General features: G+C 41.0%; 1 protein-coding gene across 1 annotated transcript in view; it reads right to left on the bottom strand.

Moving 5' to 3' along the window:
• Nucleotides 1–2,130: 2,130 nt before the first annotated feature.
• Nucleotides 2,131–15,678, bottom strand: part of ADARB2 (adenosine deaminase RNA specific B2 (inactive)) — a gene marked incomplete at both ends in the record, with an annotated part of 289,606 nt that continues 276,058 nt past the window's right edge. Inside the window, 3 exons of the mRNA XM_079538144.1 lie at nucleotides 2,131–2,307; nucleotides 4,868–5,046; nucleotides 8,834–9,015. Coding sequence (XP_079394270.1) covers nucleotides 2,131–2,307; nucleotides 4,868–5,046; nucleotides 8,834–9,015 — 538 coding nt within the window. The remainder of the gene's footprint in view (nucleotides 2,308–4,867; nucleotides 5,047–8,833; nucleotides 9,016–15,678) is intronic.

Raw genomic sequence — 15,678 nt, 5'->3', positions numbered from 1 at the left:
CAGGGATGGCTGTGCTGGAGGAAAGACCATGTAAAGGAGTGAGAAGCTCCAGCAGGTGCCAGAAATATTCATGGCTGAGAAAGTAGTCAAAATATTGACAAAGTGGGTACCACAAAATGCTTCCATTACTGAAAATGTCTTGGGTATTTTTTCTTTTTACTGTTTCTACTCTAAGGATTTTTTTTTATTATTTAAATATTTTTGGTAGTTAGTATGGAATGTATTATTTTGCTGAAAAGCTTTCTGGAAGGAGGGAGCTTTGTTTTATCTAATTTAAAAATTCTAGTTTATCACAATTGTTTTTATACAAGACACTATAGATACATCTTGCAGTTTATAATCTAAAAATAAAATTTCATCAAAATACTGTAGCTATTCTATTGTGGGCATCAATAAACAATGTATTTACTGTATATGGCTCTCCAAACATGATAAACCCTATACAAAGAACATCTATCTTTATTGATAGGAACAGTTTCTTATGTAAAGGAAATTACATGGAAAAAATGAGCCTTGTGTTGTTTGAAAAGTAACTCAACTTGACAGTTCTGAGAAAATACCAAGACAATTATCACAAATCAGTAGCAGCATGTTATATACAAGTTTAAAGAGAATCACAAGAATAAAAAGAAAACAGTAGTTATATACCCGCAAATCCTGTCATTAAAAAAAAAAGAAGAATTAAAACACAAAAGAAATATGCAGGGCATTTGAAGGTTGATTCTGCAGTGGGACTATCAAAGCTTGTTTTTCCCATGACAGTATCTTTTGCATTCTGATGAAGTTTGGGGTGATTCAAAAATGAGATAATATCAGATCCAGTTACAATTATACAGGAAAGATTACTTGCCTCCTAACTGAAAAACAATAATATTTGTCATTTATACAGAGTTAGAATCTGGAAACTCTTACATGGAGAGGAACCTTACTCAAGTCTGTAGTTCTATCTACTGCACTTATGTCAATTGGACAATGTGCAGAGGTGAAACTCACTGTAAAAGTGACAGCATCTGGCTTATCTGGGACCTGGCCAGAACACTCTGTTCCTGCCAACTTCTTTAGATGTGAAGCATATGTTATTATCCCCATTTTGTGGATGGAGAAACTGAGGCAGGAAAAAGCCAAGTACCAAAGGTACTGCCTAGTTTGGGATGTCTCTGTTGTGGATACCCAACACAATTGGTAGCATCCTGAGCTCACATCGACTTAATTTAGAGCAGTGGATTCTCAGGAGCTGTCAGATCTGAGGCCCTGGGTGCTGGCTCCAGCCTGAATGATTTCCAGCAGCTCCCTGATCTCTGGATCTGGGAGCATCCTCACAGTGGTCCTACAGCCCAGAACAACAGAGAGCACCAGCCTCAGTGGCACTCCAGTGAGGTGAGGGACACCCAGTTAGTTTATAAGAGACATATGTGGTGTGAATAGGCTCAAATAATTCATATTTGCAGTGTGCGAAACTCATGGCCAGGATCAGAGGTATGGTGGGAAGCAGTATGTCCACGGCATCAGAGGAGTGCAGTGTAAACACCAAGGGAAAGTTGACGCCCAGCGTTGTGCTCAGAGTCAGCAGTGGGAAGCAGAGCTTAAAAATTCTGCATATCTTCAAGGCCCAAATTCTTTGTCACAGATTTAGGCAGTGAACAGGATGATTTTGCATAGAGGTTTAACACCTTTATTTGTGGATGATTATGGATGCCCAGAGCCCTGCCGAGTGCCTGGGGTGCTTCCATCTCTGCTCACTGTTTTCCATTATTCAGTGATGACTCTTGCACTGACTCTGTGAGGGAAAACAAACTCTGTTTGGGATCAGCCAGGTGGCCTGCTAACACCTCAGATTGTGAATACCAACAGCGATAAACTATGACAAGCAAAATCTTTGTGGGTGCATCTCTGTGTGTGCATTCTAATGTGGGCAGGTGCATTCTTGGGAAGGGATCATGAAAAAGCAATTTTCTAAAGTCGACTTCAGTGCATCAGACACATTTATATTTATGTTTTTCCAATACAGAATTAAAAGAAAATATTTCTGTGGAGGTTGCTACTAAATACCAAGTCGCTTCCATTCTCAGTCCTGCCCAGACTTCTCACCAGTTGATTCTATCTGGTCGCATAGCAAAGGTGTTGCGTGATTTACCCAGTCAGTAGAAACTGATCTTGCTCTGGGGGTTTCTTTACCCAGGTGCCCAGCCCGGCTTTCTGAAATGCCTTAAACAGCTGCTGCTTGACAGCCTGGTATGTCTGAGCCACTAGCTTCGCCTCGCTGTACATCAGTGGCATGTCTCCATGGCTTGGTGTTCGTGTGCTCAGCTGCAGAGCAAGAGGCAGGGAAGAGAAAAATAAAATAATAATAAAAAAATCCGCCATCAAGCCAAGAGAAACAGGAGGTTCAGTAGCCATATAATCTTCCTGTCTACGTGTCATCAGCGACAAACAAACTATCACTGTGCTTTGTGTGTTTACTTTTGGATTAACAACAACGACAAAAATGGAAGCATTGAATGCCTGCAACACCGTTCCAAACCATTGCAAAGTGCAGGAAGGTAAACAACTCTGCCTTGGAGTGGGCATTGGCAGCAGCAAACATTCATGTGCTTTACAAAAAATCTACCTTTTGGTTGAGGTGATTTTTAGAAAAGAAAGGGGAAAATCCAGTCTGAGAATTTTTTTAAATGACGTGCTCAGGTTAGCTGAGCAGCTTTAGGCTCAAAAGAAACATGAGCAGATCACAGGAGGAAAGGCTCTTCACGTACTCTCCCTTTTCCTTCTTGTATTTGTTATTGTCAGAAATGCAATGAGAACTGCCCAGAATGGGGCAGAAATTAGCATCTGGATCCATGCTGATGGAAGAGTGAGCACTGTGCTGTCAGCCAACCAGCCAGACAGTGTCTGCACACACGCCTGGAGCACACAGAGATTGCAGTACCCTGAGTTGCGCAGAAGGACCAAACAGCTTTTTCCAACCTGCCAAAGCCTCAGCAGTACCAAAACAGCTGTGAGCCTTTGACATGGTGTGAAAGAACCCGAAGTTAGGAAAATGCCCTAGAGCAAGCAGGCAGGTGAAAGTCCAATGTTTACAAGCCAGTGAAATAGCACCCTGTAGGAAAACACACCGTCAAAGCACAGCCTCGGCAAGTAAACAACACTGTTTTTCTTCTCTGTAAAATGGGGAAATTCTGAAAGAGCCTCCAGGAAAGGGGAATGAGCTGATCTGGTTTGCTTGGTGCCATGTGTTTGCACTCCATGGGCATGCTCAGCTTTGAGACGATTGGCACAGCCGGTGCAGGAGGTGGTGCTCCAGCCTGAGGGTAAATGGACCTTCCTGGTTGACTTTGCTGGTGGAAGTGGCTGCAAACTTTCCTGCCACCTGTCTGCCTTTTTCATTTATTTCCCCATATGAATAAGGTTTGGGCACTTAATAAAAGAATCTATTTCTTGTCTTCATTTTCTAGACTGCAGGACAATTATTGACAAAGCTTCATATAGCAAAATAATGTTATATCAGGGAAAGAAGGTGAGCTGGAGAAACACTAGGTGTTTTCCCTGCTGCTCCTCCTAGAAGTAGTGGAGTCAGTCTTGCTGACTCGGTATCTGGGTGCTCCTCTCCCCCAGCACCTCCTTGAAAGTTCAGGCAGGAAGAGAAACCTTGACTCCAAAACAAGAAGAATGACAGAAACAAAGGAAATATCTGAGACAAGCATTTAGAAAACAATGGGCCCCCTGCTAGATTCTATTTGTGTAAAATAAAAAAGGCCAAATTCTATTTGTGTAAAATCACAGTATTGATTTGAATTGCTGTTATAACACCCTTTTCTTTGATTTGGTTTTGGACTTTGTTTACAGAAAACATTCTTAGGCCCATTTCTATTTCAAAATTCTGATATACCCACATCTCCTTGACTTTGTATTTCTCAAGTGTTGGCAAGCAGAAGGCTCTGAGGCATTCACTCAGCCCTAGCAAGAGGCTCCCTGCTTCTCCTTTACTTCCCTTTTATTCTTTCATTCCTTTATTCCAGATGAAGTTTCTTCTATTCATTTTGTCAGTTCTAGGCTTCACCCTGTAGCTTTAAGCCATCCATCTGTCCTGCTACTGTCTCCATCCATGGGAAGTGAAGTGCAATGGCAAGTTGACTTTAGCGCTATTTCAAATAAGGGATTTCATAGCCCAGCTGTCAAGGAGTGGTTGTCATTTTAACTAAGTATAGCCTATGTTTTAATACCTTTAAATTGTACTGGTGCTGAGTAATGAAATCAGAGAGACTTCAGCATCTGGTCAACTCACCTCTTGAGGAGCAGCTGGGTATTATCAGTATTAAATGACACATCTAGGGGAGTGGGGGAGAGAAAAGGAATAAGCAATCCATAGCACCTGCTTTAATCAGCTAACTAGAGTGAGACTGGGAGCAACTGAAGTTGGGAGTTTAAATTGCTGTGTAGGCAATGAAGTGATGCAGATATCTTCAAGGCCATGATAAATACTGCTCTCAGTCCCAAGACTTGGTAGGTTGAGGACTCCTCTTGGAGACAAAGAGATACTTGGAACAAGACATGAAAAAATTTTCTGCTGTGCTTGACTGGACACTCAACACTGCTTGTTTGAACTAGAAACCAGTGCCGTGGACAACCAGAACACCCACCTCCCTTCCAAACATGCCTAAGTTTCTGCTGTTGGCTTTCTCTGAGTCCTCAGCTACCATAGGATCTTGGCTCCTAGTAACCTCCAGCCCCACCCAAGCCCCATGAGGAGGAATGCTGGACATCTGTTGTGGATGCACCTTCATCATGTGATTCCCAAAACAGGGTTGACTACAGGGTAAGGATCATCCCACTTGCTGCTGGCAGCAGTGTCCCATCAGTGTACCAGGCCTACCTTGCCATGAAGCTTTGCCCACCGAGTGAAGAACATGTGCTTGCAGAGCCGTGAGGGGCTCCCGCAGTTCCTCTTCCCTGTTGTGGCGTTGATAACCTCCAGATCGGCGTTCCCCACAATCCAATTCACGCTAAAGCTGGGAGACTTTCCAGGTTGCCGAGCGTCAGCATGACTAACCCCTGGTAGGAGAGAAGGACACCAGTATCATCTAGATCTTGAAACCCTCAGGGGCTGATTTGTGGTGATTCATTGAGGCACATGAGATGTCCTTGGGTAAATACACTGACCTGTGCTGTTGTCACTGCTGATTGTTACTAGTCTGAGCACCTCAGAGAGATAATTTAGCAATTCCTGTGGATCTCTTCAACTTGGTAGGAAAAAAAAAATCGTTAATCTGAGGAAAACCATTAAAATCATAGAATGGTTTAGGTTAGAAGAGTCCTTATAGATCATTAATTTGCTCTATCTGCTCCTTCCAGCATCGTCCCTTCTGTCCTGGGAGGGAGTTGAAAGAGCCTGGCAGGACTGAGCCCACACAATGAGAGAAAGGTGACCAATAAAGGGAAAAATTGCTTGGCACAACCTCTTTGTATTGTGAAATTGCAGAGATCCTCTCAATCACCAGGACTGAACTCACTATCATGTAGAAGAGAATTACAGCTAAATCGTAACCTCGCCCAGAATTTGTAAACACATTCATGTTGTATTAATACCTTGTTTGATTTTCCCCCCCTGAGATAACAGATCTGTCTGCATCTAAAATTCCACTTCACCTAGGCAACAGGATGTAAACTGAAAGCCTGAAAATCAGATAGCTCCTGGCGCTATTGAAGCCCTCTGAACAGAACAAGATCAGAATCTAATGCTTGACACCACATACAGTCTCTGTAAAGATAGCACCCAAAAGGACTGAGTGCCAAAAAAATGTGATAGCAAACACGCTGCCTTGTGAAGCTGCCACAGGTCACTAAATCAGCCAAAATGCCATGAAAACACCAAGCAGAGGAAAAGGAAAGGAGGCACCAGGGACAGAGCAGGCTGTGGTATTCGTCAGTTGGGAAGTGGGGGGATGTACACTCCATCCTTTGACCACCCCAAAGCTCTCTCTGCTCATGGTGGACATCTGTGAGAGAAGGGTTCTTGTCTCAGTGCCTAGGAAACCCTCTGTGTTGGTTCAGCTTTCTCTCTTTCTCATGCTTAGCCATCCTATATCAGCTCACGTATTTAAGTAAGTAGAGGATATTTTCACATCACTGTCTGAGAAAAGGCTTCAAAGCAAAAACTGTGAGACTGATGACAGCCACAAATGGGGGCAAGCCTGGATATATTCTATGTTGGTTTTGATCCTTTCTGTAATACTTTTCTTCATATTTTTCTTTTGACAACTGATTGTTCTGACTTTGTTTGAAAGGTAATTCCCAAATAATCTAGATCATTTTCTCTCCTTTATGTAAAATATCTTCCTTAAAACCAACACAACAAAGAATACAATAGAAGACTGCAGGAACTTGAAGGGATAGGAGAGTCTTTGTACAAACAATATGAACTTGAGCATTGTGGAATATGAACTGAAATCTGTTCTTATTCTCCTCTCCCTCCTTAAGCCTCATGCCTCTTCACAATACACTTTAGAAGGGCCTGAATCTTAAGAGAAAAGGAAATAAAAATGAAACAGGGCTTTTCTTTCTTCTAAAACTGCACCCAAGAGTAATTCCAGCAAATGAAAGGATTTCCATCCATCTGGGACTGCAGTGAGTGGAAAACCAAACTGATTATTTTTCTGTGGGGCCAATGAGTTATTTCAGGATATCTCATCACACACTCTGACTCTCCTCTCTAACAAAATGCTTGTAGTGTTATGATGAAGTGCCCCAATTATTGGTGTTCTTATAATTGAAGGACTCCTGCAATTTAAAATCCCTGGCTGGTTTGATTCCTGTGAAGAAAGCGGGAGGCAGAATTGCCTGGTTGAGGCTGCTGAAGTCTGTAATGAATTCAGTATGGCTTTTGATAGGTGGACATTTCCACAGCCACCAAATATGGTGCTGGCACAGTTTTCCATCTGAAGGAAATTCAGCACAAACCTCAGTGATGTGAGTTTTAAGCAGGGCTGCAGCATTGGCTCCTTGGGACTCCAGGGGAGGAAAGATTACAAATAATGGCTTTAGAGACAAGAACAATATAGACAGAGAGAGACAGATTCTTCCCACTGCTTCTCACAAGCTGAAGAATACCCACAAACACATCCAAAAGCAAAGCAAAAGCTTTTCCAACAGGGATCTCAGGGAAGGAGGAAGCCAGCCACGAAGCATGCAATGATACCAGGTACCCTTTGATGTTTTTCTAACTCCCTTGAAATCTGATAATCATTTGTAGACATTAATACATATTTGAGCCATTATGTCTTGTCTGCAAGTCCAATCCAGCAAAACAATACTATTCTATGTTTAACTCCTTTATTGAATTTTCAGTCCTTCAGCATTTCAAGCTGAGTTTGATTTTGATCATATGGGTGGATTGCAGTGAGTGAGGGCTGGCAGAAGTGGCTCAGGAGATGCAGACACTTCCTGCAAGCAGGGATGTGTTACCAAGTCAACAGACAGATTTGGAAAAGGAGGAGATTTTTCCTTCCTCCCTCCTGTTGCTTGCAGAGGGAAGAAGGGACTTAGTGGTGACCATGATGGACTGAGCCAGGAAGGACTTGGTGGTGAAGAAGTGTTTCTGCATACCTGCATTACACAGGCTTTGGCTGGCTGCACTGAAGGGCTAAAAATTGAGATGAGCTGTTAAAACAAGTTTTTTGACCTATTCACCTCATAACACATGCATGCACAGTACACTTACCAGATGTACTAAACCACACAGAACCTGAGAATTTCCCCAGTGGCTAAACTATCCCTTCTGCCTCAGTAAAAATAATTTTGTCACAAAGACACATAAAAAGAAACAAACAAACACCAAAGCGAAGAAAGTTAAAGGACAAAACAGCACTGACTTAGGAACCTAGAAGACTGTGAAAGGCAATGTTATCTTCCACTAACACAGCCCATCCTCCCATCTCTGTATTTCTTTCTCAGTGCATTTATTTCTTAGTGAATCCTCTTGAAAAGCAAATGTCAATGCCAAAGAGCAAAATAATGTTATGATCCTGTACAGAGCTGGTGGTCCTCAGCACTCACATGCTTCTTGAGGTTCTGAAGACATTTGAGGCTTTGAGGAATTTGTGCAGCGCAGCTGGGCAGTTATTGTCTGGAGGGTATGGAAGGTAGGACAGAGATGGGAAGGACTAGAAATGAAAGGAATGGTGACCAGGGGTAGGAAGAGGGGCTTAGAAGAAGAATGGTGGCAGTAGAGGAACATTGAAAGATAGCTGCAAGCCACAGAATGGCTCACACAACCAGCAGGATCCTCAGTAGGCAGCCCCAGTGCCTCCTAGAGGTCTGACGAGCAGTCAGGACCACCTGCAGGAGCCATCAGCTCTTGTTGGATGGCCATCTGCTGAGTACGATTGTTAGTAAGTACAGGAGCAGGAGCTTCATGTAAAAGGCACTGATAAGAAATGCTGCATTCATGGCTCAAAGATATGAGCAGTGGTTCTCTTGACGTTGCACATTTGTGCTGACACTGGGTGAGGGAGGTGGGATGAGAGACTTAAACCTAAAATGTATTAAAAACTTTCCTCCTGATTTTTAGAGATCTTTTACTTAGAAATACCTTTTTTCTTCCACTTGGTATAGTAGCAGTTTTCCTACTTAACTTATATACACTACTGAAGTCTGTTCTGCTTGTGAAAGATAAACTGACTTTAAATGCATGTTTCTTCATTCTACAAGTTAATACTCAGTGGGAAAAAATGAAATCATGGCTAATGGTTTACTTACAAATATGTAAACTTTCCTGTTGGCGACCTGCACAATTAGTGATGGGAGAGGGGCTTGTTTGTCGTGCGGGCAGGTGTTAGCTTACCACTGAGAAGAAGCTGATTGCGCCGATATGAAGCTGGCAGCTGACCAATGTCTTCTATTCTATGGCTCATTACCCGAGAAAGGTGACCAGTATGATAGAGGCTTCCCACAATGATGCTGTGTAAGTACATGGGTTCGATGAAAGAGCTGAGAAGAGCACCTTGGAGCCCAAGGATGTTCCATCTGGAAAAGAAATTTAGAAGGGAGAAAATAATACATGGGTGAAGGAATGGCCACAAGAGAGCTGCCCTGAGAAAACCTGCAAGGCTAATGTGTGGGGTGGAATATGAAGGGTGAAACCTTCCCGTTCTTGTGCTAGGAGGCATGAGGCACACTGCACTGGTGGATTATGATATGCTTTTAGGACCAGTTGCCCCAAAACAATGGTTTTATATTACTGTGATGCCACTGACTCAAGGGACATATTTCTGTTTTCTTTTATTGCAAGCACTAGCTTCCTGTGGAAGCCTATTTTTTATACATGCATTTCGGTTTGACTGAAGATCTTTTGGCATGTCTTTAGCAGAACTTAATTTTTTCCTGCATCTGTATTTTTTACACTTACAAGGGTAGAACTAAAATGAGTGCTTTTGTTATTGTATCTTTCTTTATCCATTATTCATTATTCTGTACCACTACATTCCCATAACTGCACAACCAAGATGCTATGTGACCTAGGTCGAAGGTCTTGTGAATAATTTTTGAAAACATCACAGACTGACATTTTCTTGCACAAATGGTCAGACACGTATGAAGATATGTATAAGAATGAAATTCTGTTCCTGAAGACAAAGCAAGAGTTACATGCTAAGGCAATGTATTCGTAACCAACATCTTAACCTGCTCTAACGTGTTCCTAGTGATAAGCAATTCTCACCTTGTTGCTGTCTCAAAATGTGCAACAAAGTGATGATGGAAACCTTGGGGCCTTGGATTTGTTAATGATTGAGCTCCTTGTCACTGCTGGTTGATCAGTTTCCAGAACTGTTCATCATTTTAATATACTACATTTTACATCGTGCTAGGCACAAATATGCATGGATGCTCTCTTACCCTTGGATAGTATTTTATATGTAAGTTGAATGCTGTCAATCTGTTTGAATAGTTTTGAGTTCAGGAGTTCAAACTGAAAACTTCGGAAAATGTAGTTTTGCAGAGCATATTTTGGCTCATTAAAAGCCAAAATACTGGCAACATTTGGAAATCCATAGCTGACTGAAGAAAAGGATAAGAGGTGCCTGCTATTTAGGGCAACATCCAGTAGCTGCCATGCTAAATAATGTGTTTAAAGCGCAATCTCCATCAGCAGCAAGCATTATGTAGCTAATTTCTTACATCATTGTTCTTTTCATTAATTAACATTTCTCAACTGTTAGTGCAATTATTGCAATACCTCCATGCTGTATGTCTCTTTTCATGATTAATAAGAAGTCATTATATTTCTCTTTCCCGAAGCAGTCAATTAACACGGAATACTTTCCATTAATTACTGAATGTTTAAAACCAGCATGCTGTACCTGGAGAGCAATCTGCTCTAAGAACCTGTGACACCAATTGCTTTAAAAAGTTCTCTTTAAATTTTATTCCAAAAACACAAGCAATTTAGCTGGCTATATTAATTTGCCTCCGAAGCAGGGCTGTGAATGAGAAACATCTTTTAATCTCATGCAAGAAAAGGCAGCCATCTGGCTGCTGAGGATTTCAGAGTCAGACTCTCCCTGTCTCCCTCTGTAAATGCAGGTCATTAAAGTAATGTGTTCATCTACATAAAACTCAAATGGAATATAAAAGGTAATATTTATATACAAACAATTTAGTCCCACAATTTAAACAGTCATTGGTTTTATGAAACATTTACTTTAGTCAATCAGATTTGCATAACTTCAACTGGGAAAAAATGTGTGGTCATTCCTTCAAATAACATTGCTTTTAAAGGAAAGAACTAGCTGCCTCTTTGAATAAATATGTTATCATGATGCAAAATTAATAATGCAGGCTCAAGAAATAGAGCTGAACTCAGATAACAGCACTATGCTTCAGATCAGCTTCTGAGGATGGTAAAGAAATTAGACAGTGATGTCTTTGTCCAGATGGAAATTTGTGAAATCTTGGTTTGTTTGACATTTCCTCAAAAATATCTCTTGTAGATTTGATTGAAGGAGAGAAAAAAGTACAGCTAAACAGAAGACCAACATATGTTCAACACCACTGGAATTTTAACAATATGCATATCACAAGAAACAATCTGAGCTTTATTTACCAAAACGGGGGATTGTGTTCAGATCATAAATTACAAGGTAATAGTGATTATTTCATTTAAATGAATTGCAAGGAACCTGCATTTTCTTTAAGTAGCTTTCTCTGACTAATTCTGAACATGTTCATCCTTGCGTACAAAGGGATTCAGATGTCGATGAAAATGCATTATTGGAAATCATGGCATAACTGTGATCAGGTTGGCCTCTGTGTGTTAAAAGCATTTCACAAACAATTCTCATAATGCTTCTGGGAGGTAAAACCCAGTCTTTATATATGTTTCGGAATCAAGATGGAAAGGCAGCATGATCTGCTGAAGTCTGTATTTGGCAGCAGAGCTAGAGTCCACAGTTCCTCAAGAAAACCCGTCTCAAAAGAAGATCCCATCAGGTTTGAGGGAACAGGAAAATCATATGTCAGCAATGGTGAGTTTTGACATCAAGGTATAAATAGCGCCGGGACTGACTGGATGGAAGGGTCACACCAAAGAAACAAGGGGACACATGGGGCACAAAAACAGCTGAGCCTGATGAGAAACAAGTGTTGTAAAAAAAGGCTGTCCCAGAACGAGATAGCACCCTATGGTATAAAGCGCAGAGAAATCGGAAGAGGTGCTGACACCAAGAAGACAAGGTTCTGAGGGGAAAGCAGCTTGGAAGGCTTACTGGCTCTCTCTGAGTAACACCAAGGCTGTTGTCCTCCATGGTGGCAGTGGGGAGAAAAGACAACAGGAATGGCACCATTACGCTCAATGAGTGACACACTACTGTTTGCTTCCTGGTTTGATACAGCCTTATTTTGTCAGCATCCATTCAGGGAAGAGGGATCCATTCGTCCTCTGTATTGTTTATCCCTTGGCCAACAAACGTGGATACTACACTGAACTGTAACAACTAAACGTGGCCCTTTGAAGACAGAGCACCTATAGGATTATTTGTAGTTAGATGATAGGGAAAGAGCAACAGCGAGACTATCCTAACATTGTTCGCTTCTGAAGAAATGACTTCTCTGTAGTCTGATTTAGGTGCACAAAAATAGCTGTGCTCCCATCCGTGACAAAGTACTCACTTCAAATGCAGCTTTTCAAAATAAAATTATTATTCAGAGCAATGCAGTGTTACATTTTGGGTCCTTGATATATGAAAGTAACTTTTCTCCCTATGAAGAAATATGCTGGATCATTCTGAATTTTCATAATTGTGAAGGATTTTAAGGATTGTTTTCAAGTCTGTGCATCTTTCTAATAACTTATATGCTGTACTCTTCTTAATAATCCTTCCAATACAGAGAAAATCAACCCACTACTCCCTTAGTCACAAATGGTTCTAAAAACCCCCAAAATCTACAGCAAGCAGGATCAACAAAACTAAATGTCTTCCCCTTTTCACTAACATATGGGAGATTTTGGTACCTTAAATGGAGTGAAAGCACACTTTTCCTTTTGTTCAAACACCGGATATTACTGAACTGTTTACAAAGACAGAATTCTGCGTCCAGTTTCCAATATAGATAATCCTTAAGTCAATATGTTTTCCCCTGTTTGTCAATCATGGAAATGCCACGGATGAGTGGGAGGCATCCCAGAGCAGGCAGTCTTTCTTCAATGAGATGCTGTGCTCTCCTGGCCCCACCGGGCACATCAAAACTCCTCGATGCCCAGCACCACCAGGAAGGCACGCAGGGAAAGGCATCCCCATGTCATCCCTAATTTATTTTCAGCATTAGCCATATGATCATACAAATTAACGTCATACGAAATGAAACACTGGTGCATTCCAGCTCTCAAATCCTTTGAGGCTGAGATGTGGGGAAATTGCCATTGATGCTTCAACAAAACATCTCAGGGAAAAGTGTCCACCTTCCATTGAAGCTCTCCGAGACTGAAGTGTCTTCCTGAGACCTTTGGAGACTTTGGGTGATGAATTTCAAAGCTTATATTTTTAGGGCATTTTTATAAAAGACAGGCTTGTTTTGGTCACATTGTTAACTCCCGTGCCATAGTTTCTGTTACCAAAATCTCTAGCTATGCTTCACACAACATAAATTGTTAATAACGATGGCCTGCACTCAGTATAACACCTGTGGTGTTCCTATTTATGTGACCGTTTAGCTATTATTGGTTAGGAAACTGGAAATAGTGCATTAGTTTTTGATCTATGTTTTACCAGTAGGTGGTTTATATATGTTTTCTCGAATATGCCTTGTGGTGAAAGATTGAAATTGAAATCTCAGTCACATACAAAGGGGTTAAGAGGGAGAATTACAAATCATGTACACAAATCACCTCTAATTGAAGATCTTGCTGTGCTAATTGATTTTCATTTACATTAATATGCAGCCTTTGAAGTAGCTTTTCTTAAGAGTTACCTTGTCAGGTCTTCTGTTAACAACGGCTCTGGTCAGGAGGCTAATGCTAAGATAGATCTAAGAATGCCAATTTCTAATGCTGACTTTTAGTCTTGCAGTTTTACACACATTTAAATGTAACTCAGTGTGCCCAAATCATTTTGTAAAGTGCTTGCAGATTTCCACTGCTAAAACCTGAAACAGTACTTCAAGACCACGTCACCTTACAATACTCTGAGGATACTCTCAGAAAAGATTCCTCTAGCTTGTGGGCCCACATCATCCATAAACTTTCATCATGGGACAGGAATAGACTGTCAGGGCCGTAATGCCAAATTTGGAGGTTCTTTGTAATTGCTTATGACATTTTATAGGTGAGGTATAATTAATATGATGTAGGTCCTATTTAACCTCCAGGCTTAACACCACTGTTTCTGTGAAATAAAAGGAATCTGATGACCATTAACCTGGTGGCAAGAAAACACACAGTCTTTTAATGGTGACCTTTTGAGAAGCTGTAGCAAGAAAACAATTTTAAGGCCAAAGCTTATAAGGTACACATTGAGTTCTGGCTTTTATTTGCTGAATAAAGACAGTGTTTGTGAGGACTGTTTTCCTCAAAGCCTGTGTAAACACATTTTTCAAACCTGCACCCTGCAAGGGCAGCTGCAGATTGGCAGCTGGCAGATGCCAGCTTCTGAAAGAGACTAAGTGTTATGTCTCACTCATTTACAGATTTGTCTGTATACTGTTAGATGTAGATTGGATACACAGAAAGCTGGCATCTTCAAAGTAAGTACAACAGCTAAGACATCCAGTGAGTATGAACATGTTCTGCCCTGGCAGTAGCTTAAGTGCTCCAGTTCCTTGTGGAGGTCAACCAAGGAAGAGGGTCCCAGAGAAGTGCTGTGTACTGCAGAACTCAAAGGGACACCCAGATATGAATTAACTTTTAAGTAAATCTTAACACTGAATATTTGGGCTTGGATCCTCAAAATAACTTTCATACATTTGTATGGCCATGGTTTATGACCTAGGAGTGCTGGTTTATGCTGTGTGTCTGTTGGGTTATGGTGGCCTCCTCCACGTACTCCCAGTGCCAAAGCACACTCAACAGTCATCATTAAACCTTTCCATGCAGCCATCAGAAAGGAAAACACAGTTATTATGGACTGATGGATGCTGGGATAAATAGTTTCTCCAGTTTCTCTGCATGGAAGAAACCCAGTGGCACGGTGAAGCTAGGGTGTGAGCCGGCTCAGACAATCTCCATAAGTCAGAAGACAAAGCTTAAAAAATAGAAGGAGGTTTCTGGACTGTTTGACAGACTTCCTGTAAAGGACTGCTATATGGATTTGCTTCCACAAGAAAAGTAGATATTTTGGTGCTGTGATATTGACCTAAGATGTCTCTGTTGATATCAAGTTGTTATTACAACTACTGATTACCATCAGCAACATGTTAAGGTATGTACAGACTGGTTCCCCAAACAGTTGTTCTTTTTCAGAATTATTTTGCTCATGACATCGCTCCTTTTTCTCAGTGTACATGAAAGAGGGAAATGAATCCTAGGTGTTAGTGTGACTGCTGAATTTTGGATATAAAGAACATGGTTGAATCCTAAAATGTGCAGTAAGAAGGCTGAACTGACTTCAGCTGCACTGTGAGATTCACAGAACTTGAGTGTAAAAGCCAACACTCTCTCAGGGTGGGTTATCTGGGGATTCACAGAGCCCTAACTTTAAATTTGCAGATATAAATGCATTAGTTTTTAAAGCCAGGAGGAGCCAACAAGATCTAGTCTGACCTCTTCTATAATACAGTCACAGAATTTCACCTCATAATTCCCTGCCTGAGCCAAATAACATGAGTATTCATGCCAGAAGTGTTTGTGCTTTAATTCAGTAAGGGAATGGGTATGATACTAGGCTGTTTATCCTGCAATCTCAACACAGCCACAGAGCTCAAATAATGCATAGGAAGCATCAAATCCTCTCAAATTTGTGTTGATAGTAATAAAAATTGCTAAATTCCTTTGAATAACAAATAAATCTGATTAAATCGCTCTCTGCTTGTGGCTATCCTATGAGTAGGAAAGAACATAAATTGTTAGATACATGATTTATAGAATATTACTCACTTTTCTGAGTAACTCTATTCTTGATATTCTGATAGTAATGTCCTTTGCAAATAATGCAAAATGATGTATATTTTAACAGCCACTGGTTAGATTCTCAAGGGGAA

Source organism: Tetrao urogallus (assembly GCF_951394365.1).
Source record: "Tetrao urogallus genome assembly, chromosome: 7".
NCBI lineage: Eukaryota > Metazoa > Chordata > Aves > Galliformes > Phasianidae > Tetrao > Tetrao urogallus.
The sequence above is the reverse complement of the archived record's forward strand: the minus strand, read 5'-3'. Positions and strand labels throughout refer to the sequence as shown.